The sequence below is a fragment of the Lissotriton helveticus genome, chromosome 2_1 (assembly GCF_964261635.1).
Source record: "Lissotriton helveticus chromosome 2_1, aLisHel1.1, whole genome shotgun sequence".
In the NCBI taxonomy this organism is placed as follows: Eukaryota; Metazoa; Chordata; class Amphibia; order Caudata; family Salamandridae; genus Lissotriton; species Lissotriton helveticus.
This window is the reverse complement of record NC_136059.1, coordinates 374,222,217-374,241,616: the sequence shown is the minus strand read 5'-3', so window position 1 is coordinate 374,241,616 and position 19,400 is coordinate 374,222,217. Positions and strand designations below refer to the sequence as shown.

Below are 19,400 nucleotides of genomic sequence, written 5' to 3'. Positions count from 1 at the left end.
GACGCAGGCCCTTTCCCATGAGGCCTTCCCCATGTGAAAGGACATATTGCTGGAGTTGTGTCTGTTTTCAGACTCACCCCAACAATGCGCCATTTTTGCACATACAGATACGTCAGTGATACTCCTTGCAACATGATGTACAGTACTGTAAATACGACGCATCCTTCGTGTCACAAGGAGGGAGCACTGAGAAGCGCTGCATCTCTGCTTTGTAGCAGCGATACGACACTTCTGATAAAAGAGGCCCTTAGTTTTTCATCATGTAGTGTGGAGGTGGTGGTGCATAGCACTGGTACAATTCTTCCACTAACTACCTGTTCCTCCGTTGACCGGCAGGTCCAGCTAGTGGAAACTGCGTACATTTATTGCATCCTTTTGACTCCGGCCTTTTTGGAGAGGTTCTACATGTGGTGTTACTAGACTTCAAACCCCCCTGAGCTTTAATTTAACAGATCAGTGCACAAGTCACTCTGTTCTGCTAGTTGTTGTCTTCCTTTGTATCCACTGAAATAATTAGACCAACACAACCGATAGTAATAACTAACAAAAAGAAAGCACAGGATTGGCAGAGGTTCTTCTAGCAACCTCTGATCACACGGTGAGCCCAAACCTGCCACAAACATATTCCACGCCGTTGCTTAACTGCAATGGAGACTTAATAGAATTTGTTCTGGCCTTTTCCTGCAGTAATCTGTGTATTGCACAATTGGATTATTTACCGTAATGCTACCTGGCCGGTTACGACACAGCCTCCTCGGACAGACTGGAGTTTGTTTGTGTTTCTTGCAATGAATGACAGCAGCCTGAATAAATACCCTTGGCTCGAGCCTCGGCGCCCGAGCTCCAGCCTCTTCACAGCAGCCATGGCCACGCTGCACGCTGTCCTCGCGCTGATGTGCGTGTTCCACACGGTAGAAAGCCGCGCTTCTGGAAGGTAAAGTCACGTCTATGCTTTGTGTGTTGGGCCTTGTGCTTTTGTAAATTATCCTCACCTAAGGTTATTAAGATACACAAAAAACTAATCTAGATGTTGATTACGTTTAATCCGACATATTTGAACTGAGTTTAACTAATCCTCAAATCTGGGTATAACACTTTAAATCCAGGCTTCTAGGAGATTAATTAACTGCAATTAACACGAAAACCCTGGTACAAAGTGTCCACCAGGTAAGTACCAATTGCGCAAAGTATGATTTCTGATTTGGTGCATAATCTAGATTTGCATCTTGGCTGAATGAGGTCCAAACGGTGTTTAAAACGGCAACGTGAAAAAAAAAGAGTAGAAATGAAGGGTGGGGCAAATCAAATGAACTTCCCATTTATTTTTTTTAAATAATAATAGGAACTGGGGTATAGAGGTTTAGCGAAAAATAGTATTCACAGCTTCTTGCCTGGAGCTGCACCCTCAGGGCCACACCTTCCAGGATGCAGAATTCCAGCTTTTCAACCCCTTTTAAAAATGCCCCCGAAATTTTTAACTTTCTCCAAAATATTAGCGGAATAAGAGCAGTAAATACCCCCTCACCCCAACCCCCTGCGGAATAGTTTGGGGAACATTGCACTTTGCCTCAATATTCTAGGAGGTGTAGACAGATTTTTTAAATATTTATATTGTGTGTACATAATATGAAAGGCGGCAAATACACATTTCAAAACGTTTAAAACAAGAAGGATAAAGCTCAGTTTTCGGGACATCATCAATGTGCTCAGTTTCTATTTAACAACATCAAATAATTAGTGTGAACTTAGTGTGATGATTTTTCTAACAGAGAATGGTTCTGGGAAATGTTCTTGTTTCTGAACATACGCAATTCCACATGGGAAATAATTTATAAGCTAAAGTGTATGGTACTCATTTTTCACTTTTCTCTCAATCTGTTTAGAGCAATGTTTGCTGTTTCACAAATGCCCATGTACAATTCACTGGTTCCAAATCTGTTTCCTCCACTCCATATCAATCTAAAAACTGTGCAATATAATTTGTTGGATTTTACACTTGTGCAAAAACAAAATGTGGAATCTGGCTCACCTACTTTTTAGTAAACCGTCGATTGGAATTATAACTGCAGTGCAGATCTTCTATCATCCGATGAAGCCATCGTAATGCTTCGAATAGAAACGGTAAAACCAAGAGTTTGAAAACTTTTGAAAAACGTATTTGGTTACCTCAAACACAATATTGAAGAACTTAGACAAACATTACTTTTAACATTTTATTACCGGAACGTAACATGGTAGTGATTAGTACTACTATAACTAAACGAGAGGAAAATTGTGGTAACCTGCACGTAAGGTTTGATTTAAAAAGTGTTGCTTTTCTTACAGTATTACATTTATCTTACCACTAAAAAGCTGAATCGTGACCCATTGAAAGCTTTGGTCGTAAGCCGACACCTTTACTTTAGTGAACTATATTTCTCATTTTGTGGAAAATAAAATGCAAAGTAGGAAGGTTGATCAAATCCTATATGCCTGCATACATCTGGAAGAATATCCCTGCTCATTTATATATTTATACAAAGAATAAATTTAGGTCCATATGTATCATGCATTGAGCTGCGTGAAAGGGAGATGGCAGGAATGCATCATATCTATCAATTTATGTAGCATTCCTGCTCTCTGCGCTTGCGCACAAACTGCTACCTAGCGCCAATGCAGGCACGATGTTTTTGTGCAGGAAACAATCCGCTGAGACTTGTTCCTGTTTCTATGTTTGCTGCAGAATGCAGCCTAGGTAGAAAAAGGAGTAAACGAGGAGAAATAAAGATATTTCTCCTCCGTATGCCTCCCCTGGCAAGGTGTAGCATTCTGATGCATTCCCAGGCCTGCCATTATTGGTCAACCTGGGAATGCTTCAGAATCCATGGATGGATGCGGGGGACACCCACGCTCCACCCATGGAATGCTGCCCTGGGGAAGAGGAACTCAAGGCAGCGACTTGCGCTGCCTTGCATTACTCTAGATTTACCAAGCCATGCAGGGCCAGGCAAGGTTGCCTTGCGTGGCTTGGTAAATCTCATTATAGGTTTTGCATCGCCCTGCAACCCCTTGTGTGGCGCAAGGGTAATGCAAAATGCTTGACAAATATGTTCCTTAACACCTATAGCCAGCCTACTGTGGGCAGCCAACCCGCTGCGCACATCATCAACCGTATGAGTTGGAGCTTGATCCCATTTAATTTATTATAACGTTCCTTAATGTATTATTATTATTATTAGGATTAATTTCATAAATTTATTTTCTATTCTATTTTTTAATTGGTAAGATTTTTTTTGCAATTTTTTTTTTTATTATTTTTATTATTTTAAAGCAAAAAATAAAAATAACAAACAGACATATCAGGTGCCATGCATACATCCAATGATAACAGGGTGAATTGGTACAAAACCAGGATAGACGTAGAACAGCAAAATTCTTCGGGAGGTCCACACTATTAAGCACAAAAGTAATACTGGCTGCAGTATAATCGCTAAACAATTTAGAAGCGGATCCTCAACACCCTCCCTCCCACAAATCAAACGGCAGGAGAATTATGGCAACCTGACACTAGAAGTTAAGGATCAGAGTCCGGATATTTTGACAATAGTACAAATATAGGAAAGACTAAGAAAAATGAAAAAAGTAAAAAATGATATGGACGATAACAAAAAGAAAACAATAAACCCATCCCCCCACCCTGCACCCCTGCAAACGGTTATCGCCTAACCCCCAGTAGCAGCGTGCCTGTCGCCCTAACTAACTAGTTCTAAAGAAGAACTCTACTTGAGTAGAGAAGAGAAGTAGAGGAGGGCATAGTCGTACGGGATTGGTGTCACTACAACGCGGTTTATAACAACGCATTCCGTTACATCGGAATTTTTACAACGCAGGATCCATTACATCGGATGCCATTACAACGCATTGCATTACATAGCAGATGCTATTACAACGCATGGCATTACATCGTAAGTATAGGTAAGTATACCTTTTTAAAAAAAATGTAATTAAGTTAATTTAATTAATTTAATTTAATTAATTTAATTAAAATACATTTTAAAATAGTAATTAATTTTATTTAATAAATTTAAATCTATTTATTTAAATTAATTTTAATAAAAATTGTAATTAATTTTATTTAATTAATATAATGAAATTAATTTACTTTAAATATTTTTTTAATTGTAATTAAATTAAATTATTTAAAATAATGTATTTAATTTAATTATTTTAATTAAGAAATGTAATTAATATAATATAATTAATTTAATTTAACCTAAAAACACCCCTGTACCCCAAAACCCAAACCCTGCCCTGAAACCTAAAAACACCCCTGTACCCCAAAACCCAAACCCTACCCTGAAACCTAAAAACACCCCTGTACCCCAAAACCCAAACCCTACCCTGAAACCTAAAAACACCCCTGTACCCCAAAAACCAAACCCTACCCTGAAACCTAAAAACACCCTTGTACCCCAAAACCCAAACCCTACCCTGAAACCTAAAAACACCCCTGTATCCCAAAACCCAAACCCTACCCTGAAACCTAAAAACACCCCTGTACCCCAAAACCCAAACCCTACCCTGAAACCTAAAAACACCCCTGTACCCCAAAACCCAAACCCTACCCTGAAACCAAACCCTACCCTGAAACCTAAAAACACCCTTGTACCCCAAAACCCAAACCCTATCCTGAAACCTAAAAACACCCCTGTACCCCAAAACCCAAACCCTACCCTGAAACCTAAAAACACCCCTGTACCCCAAAACCCGAACCCTACCCTGAAACCTAAAAACACCCCTGTACCCCAAAACCCGAACCCTACCCTGAAACCTAAAAACACCCTTGTACCCCAAAACCCGAACCCTACCTTGAAACCTAAAAACACCCCTGTATCCCAAAACCCGAACCCTACCCTGAAACCTAAAAACACCCCTGTACCCCAAAACCCAAACCCTACCCTGAAACCTAAAAACACCCCTGTACCCCAAAACCCAAACCCTACCCTGAAACCTAAAAACACCCCTGTACACCTGTACTTATTTTAAAAATTATTTTAATTAATATAATAAATAATAAATTAATAATATTAAAAAACATAAATAAATATATTTAATTATAATTAATATTAATAAAATTAAAAAAATTAAATACTTACCTATACTTACGATGTAATGCCATGCGTTGTAATAGCATCTGCTATGTAATGCCATGCGTTGTAATGGCATCCGATGTAATAGATCCTGCGTTGTAAAAATTCCGTTGTAAAAGCCTCCCGTTGTAAAAGTTGCGATGTAACGGTGCATCACCGTCGTACGGGCTCCCGGCCGCCCCTCCCCCCGCCAGAACCATGAATCCCCAAATTGAGATCAAAAATCTATCGGACAATATTCATGTGTCTCTACAAGGGAAACTTCAAACACCTCCCAGACTATCAAAAGCTTAAGTTTAATAGATCCCGTGTCCATCGTTCTTGAATCTGACCCAGTCTTTCAAACTCATCCTTGCCCCTTATGATCAGACGCAGGAGTCCCCTCTGGGCAAATCACCTCCGCCACCAGACAGTCTGAGAACGAAGAAAATGTAAGAGAATTCAATGCGAGACAAAGTAGAAGAACGAGAGCGTTGTGAACACCGACAGGTCCAGAGACTCCCCTCCCCTTTATGGACTCCCAGCATTGATCCGTCTGCCATCTTAGCAGCTCCGATGTACAGGGGAGTGACGCAGTTCCATTCCGATAACTGTTCTCATCAAAAGTCTCTTAAATGGGAACACCAATTTGTTCTTCCATATGCAGCAATGATCTTAGGCTTAGTGATCCATTGGTGGCATCGAGTTTGTTCTCATCTTCCGAAACACTGGGCAGAGGCTCCGACACATAACACAATACGGGGTCTACCTCCTCCATCAGAGTGGCCATCTTGGGCGCCTCGGTCGTTACCGTTTTTTGTAGTGGAGTAGGGTCTGGTACAATTTGTACCATCTCAGACAATCGCACCATCATCGTCAGAATACGCTCTTCGATGTACACATAAATAGACTCGATGGCTGTCAACACAGTTCGCAGCGACGGGTCATCCCCGGTCCACCCCGCCACCCCGCGGCCGGCGACAGTCATGATTGCTTCCCAGGTCGAACTCGACCTCTCCGAGAGGGAACGCGCAAGCCGGGGAATGGTCGACTGCAGAGGGAGACTTAACAGTTGTTTCGAGGATATCCAAGGTCTGCAACCGCAGGCGGAGACGCCGACCCAGCCAACGCCAGTGGGCCCTTTACCGGGTCACTGGGTAGGACCCCCGTCCACAGCCGCGAACGTTGTGCTGTCACCCCTCCTCTGACTTTCACCAAGGCAGCCAAACGTCATCCACAGCGATCCGATAAAGCAAATAAATGTTTCCACTCCGGTAGACCGGACCCAAGCACACCACCACAGCCGATGTTGTTTAACTGAAACCCGGGTGGGCCAGTACTCGAGGCCCCGGCTTCTGGACAGATCTAGGCCGCAAACTTCCACTCGACGTATCTTCAGTTCAGGATAGCTCCATTAAGCTCACGGCAGGTTCATAGACACGGTGGCTGGGCGCAAGAACAGGATAGATGACAGGATATTCCGGCGGGAGTCAGAGGTCGGCGGAGCCGGGAGCCTACGCGGCCATCTTGGTTGCTAGCATGGCTCCTCCTCCTTTTTTTGCAATTTTTGTTGGTGTTTGTATACCCTAGTTCCAGGTTGACGAATCCTAACAAGGGGTTTTAGCGTTTGTGAAACCAGAAATAGGGTTTGCAAACTGTGAAAAAAAAGAAAATATATATTTTTTTAACCACCAGGGAGGTTCCCTGCATACCCTCAATCTCTTAAACAAATGAGCACAGGGAGTCAGAAGATGAAGGGACCGAACCATGTGGCAATTAATTGCAGCCAATGAGATCTCTCTCATCCCATGTGGAACCTTTTTTTTAAATTTGGGTTTGTGAACTGAGGACCGTTTACAGACTAATGGTCCTGCTATCTGTAATCACCAACTCTTTTGAAGACCACCCAACACATTTTTCATATGCTAATTTCTTAAAAAGTACTGAACGGATTTGCACCATAAGAAGCCAAAGTACTCCTCGGTTAAATTTCTAGATTCATGCCAACTTTGGTGTTACTCTGTACTAATTTGTTATGTAGCTGGGAGCAAGGAATAATATGGGAGTTAAAATGGGAAACAATGCCATTTGACCCACGCATTAATGGCTAAGACTTTACGGATAGCTGTGTCATATAGTCCAGTATTACCATCGAGAGGTTGTGGTGACATACACCACAAGACTGAAGGCTGAGTTATTTGTGAATGTGCCCTGAACCCCAAGATGATATATAGTACCATATTATACACATTAACCAATGTGTACTTTTATATTATATTTTTGTTTTCTGGATTTATCTTGAAAAAGGTGTGTCATGAAAAGTGCAGCTAACAGTAGGCACTGACGGGAATTACATTTTTGAGACTGCTTATTTTTCATACAAAAAAATGAATACAACAATAGACAATGGTGATGAGGAGTGGATTTATCAGATTTTGTAGTTGCACTTTTACAGTATAGCAATGGATTTACAGCATTTGCCACATAGTTTGCCGCGTAATTTGCAACATAATTTGCAGATTTCACAACAAAGTGTTTTCTAACCGAAATGGATTAAATTAATACTGTCAGAACATGTGCTGCTTAAGTTGCCTTTTTTGCACACAATTTAAAAACCTTACCACATAATGTAGATAAGCTAGCCATATAAATCTGGTAAAAAGGATAATGGTAACGTTTTGTAGAATTATATATACATCTAGATGAGGAGTAATTGAACCATGCACAAGATGAATTGACAGTAATGTATTTCAAGGGGCTACAGAGAAGAGATCATATAGGCTGCCAGGGATAGCGCCAACGCAAAAACACGAAAATATCTGTTGCTTTCCAAAAAGCTCAATAGAAGTAACAACGTATTGAAATTATAATGATTACAGAATAGTGCTCAGAACATGAAGCAATTAGGAAAATACTTACTAACCATCTGATAAGGAGCAATCCTTTTATTGGAATATAGTGCATAATATGCAGCAGATTACTTTTAGAAGAGTCACATCTATGCAGCAGGAATTGGTCAGCAGTAGCCCTGAAATAAAAATTCGACAAGATTCGTTAAAAAGTAGTAAGGGTTTTAGAAAAGGCCACAAATGTAAGGCCTGTAATTATAGTGTAAATATAATTGAGGTTATATCACCTTTAATCAATATCCCACTCAAGATACGTGGAGGATTTCCCTGTAAAAGTAAACATGTGGTATACATTTTGACATATTTTTGTACCAAGTTATATGTGGGCAGTATAATTTTACAAGCACACAAAAGAATCCTACACCATGTGTGGGCTATCAAGAATAAGGATCATATTTATCCTGTTGCCACTCACTTTGAGGGGGTGCATAACAGCAATGATCATATTTTGTAGTAGATTCTGTGCTCATGAATATAAGAGGTAGCAGCGGGGAAAATATATTTTGGAGATCAGATTAACGCTATATATTGGAATTAAATACCAGAATACCAGAGGGTTTAAATACAGAAGAGGAATTATATACATTATATAGCCCCTCCTTTTACCTACAGCCATAGAGTTGATTGTTTATCAGTATCACTACTTTAAGGAACTCATTATGACTTTGGCGTTCCTACAGCAGCGGCTCCACCATGCTGTCCGATAGAGAACCACCAAGGCCCTGGTGTGCCCGCTTGCTGGATTTCAATTGTAATCCATGGCGGGTGGGCAGAGCAACGGCAGTCTGGTGGCGGTGGTCTGTTAGGCTCATGGGAGAGCCTGACATGCAGACTGCTGACGTGAAAGCTCAGACTGCATGTTCCTGCATGGTGTGGCATATATGTCACACCGTGCAGGAACTGGGGGTGCAGATCAGGGGTGAACAACAGGTATCCCCTGCATGCACCCTCAGGCCTAAGAGTTGCAGGTGGCCCTGTTCAGCTCCCCCCCCCCTTAGTTGCCTCTCCGCCACCCTTTTCATGGCCGACTCACCGCCATGAAAGGGGTGGAGGAAAACCAACTCATAATATGACGACACTAGCATATTGCAGCTCCTTGACCACTTCACAACTGCAGCGGGGTCCTGGAACCCTGGCAGATGCAGCGGTCCTGTGGTGGCCTGACTGCAACACTCGTAATACTGTGGGAGGGCCTTCAATGTGACAGTGGTCGGACCGCAAGTATGGCAATCCTATAGACTGCTGTACTCGTAATAGGGCCCTTAGTCTCAACAATAAGATTTTTGTTTGATTCTGCTTTCATTTACATTTTTTGTTCCCATTTACCTATTATTTTTTATTTTCCGGATTTATACATTGGCATTCACCCAAGAGGGCATGATTCTGGACAAGTTATGCAGTTGAATGTAAGACATTGTTCAGCATGCATGGTGTTGAGTTGGCATTATGGAGCGCATTATGCAACATATGGTTGGTAGAAATGAATTGACACAAATGCTGATTAATGATATTATGTGCCTACTTTGGCACAATTTTGAACTCATGATGCAGCTGAATTCAGTAATTTATTTAGCAGGTATCTTGTTGATTTTATATTATGGGGTGCAATCAGCAATATGATTAATAGCTGCTGATGTTTTTTTTATGTGCCAATTAATTTTATTTTTATTTTGTGTAATGCACAATATAAATGTTGTGAATACCTCAGCGACATACTGAGAAAGTATTGATTCAAAGAAACGCGAACGTATTTCTTTCATATTAAGCATTTAATGTACATGATTGAATAAACAGTACTACTAATATGCCACTCTTTATGTGATCAAGGCCGTATTACCTGCGGAAATGCATATGGTGGCCGCACTAAATAAATGGTTTGCACACAGTCCCAGCAGAGTCAGACCTTGCTTTGAAGTGGGCATTGGATAATATTCACATGGAGGTGCTGGCTCCATATTTTCGGCATGCCCCCTCAGTCTGGAGCACTGCGGCAGCCAGTGGTAGCATGTTTAGATTAACATAACGCTATGGTTGGGTTGAAACTTTGGGTTATAAAGTGACATTTTAAACAAAAAATTACTAAAATTCACAAGTTATAGTTATCTCTAGTAAACATAATCATCGCTCCCGCCATGCACAGTTTTGTCATCCACGATTTCATTTCATTGATGATATCAATGATGTTATATAACATGTCATGAGTGATGTAATATATGGGGTAATTAGCTATGCAAAGTGAGGGTGTGAGTTATCATTACTTTAGGACATAGAGTATTGTTAACAGAGATATCTATAACTGGTGGAACTCAGTGTTTTTTGTTTTAGTTTAAAACATTATGGGGCCTATTTCGTCCGTCCGCCACCCTAGCGGAGCTGGGACCAGCCGCCAGTGGTGCGGCGGTCCCGCCATGACAATTAGGATGCCACCGCCACAGTGGCAGTGGCATCCTCTATTTCCAGCATTGTGGTGGGCGGTGCTCACAGCACCACCCGCCACAATGCTGGGAATGCACGTTGTGCATTGTTATGCACAAGGTGACAGGCAACGCGCATTGCCTGCTACCATGTCCATGACAATGTAGAGGGGTACCATATGTACCCCCCATGTGAACTCCCCACCACCCCCCCAACATCCTGTGGACCCGCATAGGGGCCCCATTTGCGAAATCCGCATGCCTTTCAGTGGCGGCAACGTCGCCACAGAAATACATTTCCCCGCATGCATTGTAATACGGATGCAGGTGTCTAATAGCGGAAAAGTGCGGACGGTCTTCCCTTCCGCCGCGGTACCCCCGCCGACGTAATCAGGCGGGGGGTAAATTGCATGCGGGTGGAGTATGATGGCGGGCAGAACTCAAACGCCATACGGACGGTGCCGATCTGCCCGCCATTATAATAGACCCCTATGTTGTCACTGAAAGTTTCACCTAACTATAAAGTTACTTTAGGCTCTGATTTTTTGGGTGAATTTCTGGGAGGGGTTGCAAAGTAAGATATAATTGCAATTCCTAATTATAATCACACTTTAACCTTCGTTTTTATCATTGGATTTCCAGCTTTTTAAACGTAAAGTAATATTTTATTACCATAGGTAATGCCAAACCCCGACACACACAACTTTTCAATTTGCAAGGCATTGGGTTGGCAGCAGTGTCTGGCTTGCGTACAGGTCCTTTGTACAACCCCTCACAGGCAAACAACCATTTGGCTATGCATGGCTTGGGGTTGGCCTGGACTGTGACCAGGCCCTGTGTCTAACCCTCCGCGGGCCGCCACCCCCACCACACATGGCCTTCTAGCATGTGCAGCGTGGGCTTGTTCTCGCAGGTCCTAGCCACACTCAGACAGACTTACTGACTTTGTCAAAGATTCATAAAACCAAAATATTCAAAGGGGTGAGCATATCAATATATTTAAAGCAGATCAATTATCCTTCTCCAAAAATCAGCAATATTTTTAATCTAATGTTTATTTCATTATTCACACAATGCAATGTTGAATAATAGTGATCATGATAAAAATGTTTAATTAAGTTTTAAGAAAAAACCCTGTCTTTTAAAATAGTTTATATTATTGTATTTTGTTGGCGAAAAATGTTAAAAGAAACTCTGAGAGATGTTGTGGGGTTTGTTTTTAAATAAAAGCAACATGTCTAAAACTTTCTTTGAACATTTTCCCAGCCCCAAAAATCCAATCATAAAAACATCCACAAGAGGGACTTGAACTGGAGTTGAAGAGCATAGAGTTAAAAAAATTAAGGTAATTCTCCTCGGGTCATGGATTCCTCAGGTCAGGAGATTTCCTATTGTTTTTTGTTTTTTTAAGTTACTGAGGAGCTATTAGTGGTGACCCTGCTCCTTGTGCGGACAACACCAACATAAAACAAAATTCAAATAGCTCTCTCAAGGCAATATGGGTGGTCGTTCACAGAGCAATGAATAATAAATGAGTTGCTCCTGCCACTCATTAGGTATTTTTTTGTTTTTTAAAGGATTTTTAGGGTGTCTCAGTGCCCACCCAGGACACCCACATGTTTTATTTCATTTGTGGACTGTGGGGGGAGCCACAGGGCATCCGCTGCTTTAGCCAGCTCCCCAGGTGACACACATAGTGTATGTCGGCAGGAGCTGGCGTATCTTTTATTACATGGGTGCCCCGGTGCCGATCTGGGGCAGCCACAACTCCTTTTCTTTTATTTGGGGGCCAGAGGGAAGCCCTATGGCACTCAGGGGAGACGGCAATTGTATTTTTATTGGTGGGTGTCCCGGTGCCCACCCGGGATACACACAATGTGGGTGCTCGTTGGGGGGCCACGGGGAAGTCCCAAGGCCCCAGTCTGCTACCCAGTCACTATACTAGGTGCTGGCAGGGGAGCAGGCACCTTTCCGTTGCTGGCACCCAGGCAGGAGCAACATTTTTTAAATGCTCCCTCCCGGGTGGGAGCAAAGTAGAGCTCCCTGCCCAAGAGAGTGTGTACAGGGTATACCCGCACTTTCCAGGGCAGGAAACTACACTGTCCCCAGGCTGGGCTCCCCGGGATACTGTAAAGTATCGCAACCCAGTTGATGGGCCCAATGCCAGCAAAGGGAGGGGAGAGTGTGGCACCGTTCCCCTCGCAAAGAAATTTGGCCCAGGGAGATGGAGCTGGGCCCTAAAGTGGCTCAGAAAGGGGTCCACTTACCCCCTCATCTAATAGTCAGCCCCAGGGGGTGGGGTCCTCAGGGCCCATGGCTGCTCGGGTAGGGAGGCCAAGCCCCCTTCCCATTTTATATATAAATCAGCCCCATGGGATTGGGCCCATGTGGCCCATTAGTTTCTCAGGAGGGCCTGCATGCCCCTTCCTGTGTTTTTAATATTGGGCCCCAGAAGATGGATACCCGACGACCCAACAATTTGCTCAGGGAGGCGGGCACCATTCAAGCTCCCCTCCCCAAATTCTTAATATTCCTGGTCCCAGGGGTCAAAATAATAAAATAAAAAATGTTGGCTGGCATTTCATTTTAATGACTCGATCCTGCAGGACTCCCACAGGCTATTGGCATTAAAAAATAATTATTTTTCTTGACCCCACTGGGACACCCCGCCCCAATAGGGCTTGGGGGCAGGGTATCCCTACCCTGCCCCTTTATACCTTTTTTGTATACCAATCTCAGGACAGGGGACTAAGACCCCGAGTCCTGTAACAGCTGCTTCAACATTTGCGACCAGTCCATCAGAGCACTTGCTTCCACAGGAGCATTACTTCCATGGGAGCGTGTTGGCTCAAGGGACAATAGTTGCCTAGGTCAATCAGGAGTTTGTGAAGTGCGCCACTTACCCATTAGGGTCTCAGGGCGCTGGGGGGGAAGGAAGGCAAGCAGCTCTGGTTCAGCCGAAAAGCCATGTCTTGAGGATGTGCAGAGTGGGGGAACCTCTGATGTTGAGTGGGAGTTCATTCCAGGTCTTTGCCGCGATGTAGGAGTAGGCTCCCCCCCCCCGCTCTGGCTATACGGATGCATGGGGTTTCAGCGAGGGCGAGGTCGACGGAGCGAGGTTTCTCTTGGTTATGTGGAAGGAGAGTCTATTGTTGATGTATTGGGGTCCAGAGTTGTGGAGGGATTTGTAGGTGTGGGTGAGTAGCTTGAAGGTTACTCTCTTTTCGACGGGGAGCCAGTGGCTGTCTTGTAGGAGCCGAGTGATGTGTTCATGTTGTGGGATGCCAAGGACGAGTCTGGCAGTGGTGTTCTGGATGGTCTGGAGTTTACAAAGCGGGGATTTGTTGATTCTTGCATAGAGGGCATTTCCATAGTCCTATCTGCTTGTTATGAGTGCATGGGTGATGGTGTTCCTGGAATCGGGGGGGATCCACTTGAAGGTCTTGTGGAGGATGCGAAGGGTGTTGAAGCACATGGAGGAGACGGAGTTAATTTGTCGGGTCATAGTGTGGGATGAGTCGAGTATGATGCTGAGGTTCAGGGCATGGTACGTGGGAGTGGAGGGGCTGCAGAGGGGGGTGGGCCACTAGGTATTGTCCCAAGCAGAGGAGGTGAGGTCGGGGACTTCTGTCTCCCCGGAGATGAGCTTCAGGCAGCTGCTGCTCATCCAGAATGCAACGTCTTTCATTCCTTCCTGGAATCTGAGTCTGGTGGCATTGGGTTGCTTTGTGAGGGAGAGAATGAACTGGGTGTCGTCAGCGTAGGATACAATGCTGAGTCCATGATGTCTGACAATGGTGGTGAGGGGGCCAGGTAGATGTTGAAGAGCGTGAGGCTGAGAGAAGATCCTTGGGGTACGCTGCAGATGATCTATGTTAGCTTAGAGCGGAAAGGTTGGAGTCTGATTCTTTGGGTTCGGCTGGCGAGGAAGGACAATCACAACTATCTATTTTATGGAATTGGGTTTGAGGGACTCTACTGAGAGTCCCTCAAACCCAACCTTCCAGATATACAAATATTTGTGATACTTGATTTCCCAAAAAACTACTGAACAGATTTTCACCATATCACAAAAGGCACACTTTTTGAATCAGGATTCAGCTTCGTGCCAAATTTGATGTAATTTTGTTCAGCAGTTTTTGCAGTAGCGCGTTTAAAAAAGTCTATGGAAAATGCATGGGGATTTAGAGTTTTGGGACACACCCATTTTTCTCAGTCCCCGCTTGAGAATCACCCCTAACTTTCCTTGAAGAAACTAAGCAAAAAAATGCACTTTTCAGAACGTTTCATGAAGATTCATCAAATGGTGCCAAAGTTATTAGCAAAAAAAAAGGCATTTTTTATAGAAATGTAATATGTTTATTCAATTGATTCATTTGAAGTGAAGAATGACTACACTCATCTGTCACTTTGGTAACAAAAGCAAGCTTACAATGCGTGAGAAGGACTGCCTTAAAAAATCCATTATTACCAATGCTTGGAATGCCCTGACACGTTTTCTGAAAGTGGAGATGGCAGTAATTCCCCTTTTAGGAAAGCTGTCATTCCCAAACACTAAATGAGGCAATGGATGCAAGAAATATATGAATGGCTAGGTTAACCTGTTTTGTTGTAGCAGTCCCACTACTGTCCACCGCATAACAACCCCTGTGGTCTGCCTTTCTCTTATTGTCATTACCCTTGGTTTGCTTGTAGAGAAAAAGTCCCCAATGTTTAGAGGAAGTACTGAATCTGGAAGATAATCAGTCAGAGGATCTTGCGTCACCATAGAGGTGTTATATAGGATGAAATTTCACATGTCAATGATCTTCCTGAATAAAACCTTCCTCCGCAAATCATAGGATTTTCCATTACTACCTAACTCTGAATCAGGCTTTTAGAGTTTACACTGTCCTGTGAGCATAAAGGGTCCCATAGACACAGGGAAAATATTTTTACTGTGAAAGAATACAAAAAGAAAAGTGCTATTGCACAAATGTCGTAGTATTTCTTTGTCTAAATGTGAACGTAGAAATAAACTTTGCCTGGCAGCCAGTGCAAATGTACTTAAGTATATATGGTGGTGAACAACCGTTACAACGAAATTATTACAACGCACTACCATTACAACGCGGTCATTACAACGCAAACCATTACAACGCATTGCGCTGGGGGGCGCTCTAGGATAGGGAATAAGTTTAAGTTACTATCCAACACCTTCCCTAGTGTCCACGGGGACTGGTGTTGGAATAGTAAATTAAACTATTCACTATCCAGCACCCCAAAGCGCTATGCGTTGTAATGGATTGCGATGTAAAAACCGCGTTGTAAAGGCAGGCGTTGTAATAGCCTGCGTTGTAACGTCATACATCCATATATGGTATTTCTGTAGCACAAACCTAGCCGAAGGGCAACAGAGCGCTGTATATAGTCAAAGGTAAGCTGAAAGTTGGTGAGTTATAGACGATGAAGCTAAGTGGTGACCTGTTAAAGCATTGTGATGTTCCTAGTGTTCTTTAAAGTAGTGAGTCTTCAACTCTATACCAAATTGCAACAGCATTGGAATGGTTCTGATTGATACAGGGATGTTGTTCCGGATTCTGGGTGGACAGATGGTAGAGGCTTACTGTCTTGGTTTTTCCTTTTGCCATTTTTATACTGTAGTTTGATGGTGTCCTGCCTGTGTGTATGTTGAGAACCATCAAAGATGGTGAGCTTATCTTCAAGATAAGCCAGTGTGATGGTTGCGGTGACTTTGTAAATGATGCAGCTAGTTTAAAAGATGGTCCAGTCTGGAAAGAGGAGCCAAAGAAGTTCCAGCAGGGGTCTGGGTGCCCTGCTGCAGCATGTAGGATGCCCCTATGGGTTGCCAGCGTTGAATCAGGGAGACCATATATTAGGGCATTATCACCATCCAGATGCAAGAGTACAATGGCTTGAACAGCAGTTCTTAAGTTGCATTCCTGAAGAAATAATTTGTCTTCCATTAGAAGATACAGCTGGCACCAGGCAGTCTTTGTTTTTTAGGTCTCGCCTGGCAGAAGATGTGCTGTGGGCGTGACACTCTGGGGACTTTTTTTTTTGCTCGGGCGAGTAAAGCATCCGGTCCCCACGTGAATTCAGCATGCTAACCTTGTGTAAATAGCATTTTTGTCAGCAATAGATTATTTGACTAAGTAGACAGAAGTACAGAAAGACGGAAGCATCGGAGTGAATAGCAATACTTAGCAGAGTTCTGAGATTCTGCCATTGTTTCCACGACGCTCGTCAGCAAAGACACGCAAGTACCTTATTTTCGCGCCGGTCACGCCATTGTGTGGCTGCCCTTTGTCACCGTCCAGACTTCCCCAAGGGCTGTATACCACGCGGTGAGTGTTGGTCCACCCCCCCACCTCCCTTAAGGCTAGGTTTCATGACTGGCCTCGGCTGGGTGATGGCCCGCCATTGGGGGGGGGGGGGGGGGTCAGCTCCTAGAAGGCTATGGCAGCGGCACTCCTCCCTGATCGAGGCCAGCACTGTGCTAACCGTGGAGGGGCCACAGAGGTGGAGGCATACAGAATGCCCCTCAGTTTGGGCGTGCTGGCCTGAATTGGGCCCGGGGGTTTTGTGGGTGATTGTGGTGGCCTGCATGTGGCCCCGGGGTGACCTGCAGTGGTGGGGGGTGGCTCCCGCTCAGAAGTGGGGAGAGCATGCTGTACTGCTGGGGTGACCCACCTCCCTGGTGCCCACTGTCTGCCCGCACAGGCCTCCCTCCTTCCGGGGGGCCCACACCGGTGTTCCGTCCTGCGGGCAGCCCTACACCACCCTGAATTTGCACAGTGGACAACCCAGCTCTCAGTGTCCTGGTCCTGATATTGCTTGTGCTGGACTATTAGATTCAATAGCGGGCCGCTTGGTCGTAGGGGCGCGGGAGGGTTTAACCCACTGTGGCAGACTCCCGTAAAAATAAAGTCTGGAGGCTCTGCCCGATGTGCCGGTTGACACTGTGGGCCCTCTGTTTCGTGCCTGATAGGAGGCACTTTCAGCGCGGTTGGAAAGCATCTGGTCACTCCGCGTCCCTCGCGCCACCTCCCCCCGCCGGCCTGTTTGTCGTGGCGGCCCGCCCGGATTTCTTGTGCCTGGCCACGGGGAGCTGCTCACTACCACTGGGTGGCAGCACAATGGGGAGGTCTTGCCCGGTCGTGGGTCGGGCCTTCTGGGGCCTCAGCTGGATGGTGCAGACCGGGCTGCCTTTCAGGGTGCCACAGCAGGGTGGGGGTGTACCTTGGGGCTGGAAGACCGGGTGCGCGCCTCGATCTGCCACCACAGGGTTTTGCTGGCCATGGGGTCATGGCCCCCCTAGTTGGGTCCCATGGTGGGGGTACCCGCTACAGCTCCCAGCGCGTGGTGCCCAGCTTGGTTGGTTGCACTGGGCGACTGTTTGCATGGCCGCCAGGGTGTCCGGGAGCATGCTGGCCGAGAGGTAGTGGCCACCGGCGTGAATCTCTTGAGAGGCAGGTGGCAAAGCAGGCATGCCAATGCGGGGCATGTTGTAGCAGCCTCGTGGCTCTCGCAGTGCAGGCGTGACGGTGTTTGGCAGCCAGCTGGATAGAGTTATTTAGCTGCTTGCCTGCGGCAGCGGGCACGCAGCATATCGCAGTGCCAGTCGCGGGGTATCGTCCTTGGCAGGGTAGGCTGGAGGTATAGATACCACAACGGCCTGGCAGCCGGCCATGCCGAGCGAGGTTACGGCGACTTAGCCTGAGGCTTTATGCTCAATTGTGTAGTGCTGCGTGAGAAGCAGCGGTCAGCGGGACTATCATAAGACGTATCTTAATTAGACGAAAGGTATCTGATTGGGTGTCTCAAGGCTGGGCGGGGGCTGTGGGGAACTGTAATATAGTGATCGCCCATCCGAGGTGTTCATTGTGCCACCTTCTTTCACCAGGCAGGAGTTAATGGTCCTTGCAGAACGCATGCAATCCACTTCGACCTGGGCAGTATCATAGGGGGTTGTGTACCCGCCCAAGCAGCAAGGTTTGAAGGGTTAATTTACTCAAGCCCCGGAGGAAATGTGGTAGAACTGCAGTAGGCCAAACTAAAGGTTAATTTTAACAAAATATCTTCCATCTTACACAAGACAAACATGTTGGTCACTAGGAAGACTAACTAGAACATGAATATCACGACTAGAACCGTCCTGCTACAGTAGTGTAAAAGAAGAGTGGCAACAGTCATAGTCTATTGAGGTATGTTTAAAGTAGTAATGTTTCTTATCATCACTATATTGCCTCATAAAATACTCACACACAAAATATAAAAGTGTTAAAGCTGCATGCACACATTTTTCTTTTTTCTGACAGTTGTTTCAATTCCAACACTACATTGAAGTAATTTCCAAAAGGTATTTTAAACAAGCATTAAATACGCAATAGGTCTTGCCTTTTTTAAGTTAAAGCCATTTGCTTTGCTATACAATACCATTATCAAAGCAAATGGCTTTAACTTAATCAAAGGCGAGACCTATTGCATTTTCAATGCTTGTTTGGCGATGTGTTCCTTGAGGGAGACGTTGGTGTCCTGGGTGAATCCGAGTGATTTGGCATTTGGTGAGCGCTGGGGTTTGAAACTGTCAAGGTTCATGTCAGGGAGCCAGGTTTGTGCTGTATCTTGTTTGTTGTTCTTGGCTTGGTTGATCTTGTTTGTGTTGTAAATCTGGCATGAGGACAATGAGTAATTCTTTCCCCAGACTTCATTAACAGTCTTGATCCTCCAGATAAGGGAATATTGTATTTCAACAGTCTAGCATACATTTTGGCATGCCATTATTCCAGATCAGAGTGTAATGTAGTGATGATCTTACAGATATAAAACAGTAGCAGAGTGATCAATCATATGGCTTACATATTTCTTTATCAAAAAGCTCTCCAAACAACTGTTAAATAAAATGGTATTAAAACCCCTGAGTGCAGGTTGGTAGTAATAATCATTTTAAACATGTTAACTTATCT

General features: G+C 44.5%; 1 protein-coding gene across 1 annotated transcript in view; it reads left to right on the top strand.

The window, feature by feature from the left end:
• Positions 1-781: 781 nt before the first annotated feature.
• Positions 782-19,400, top strand: part of C9 (complement C9) — a 197,202-nt gene continuing 178,583 nt past the window's right edge. The window contains exon 1 of the mRNA XM_078674992.1: positions 782-934. Coding sequence (XP_078531118.1) covers positions 789-934 — 146 coding nt within the window. The 5' untranslated portion in view covers positions 782-788. The remainder of the gene's footprint in view (positions 935-19,400) is intronic.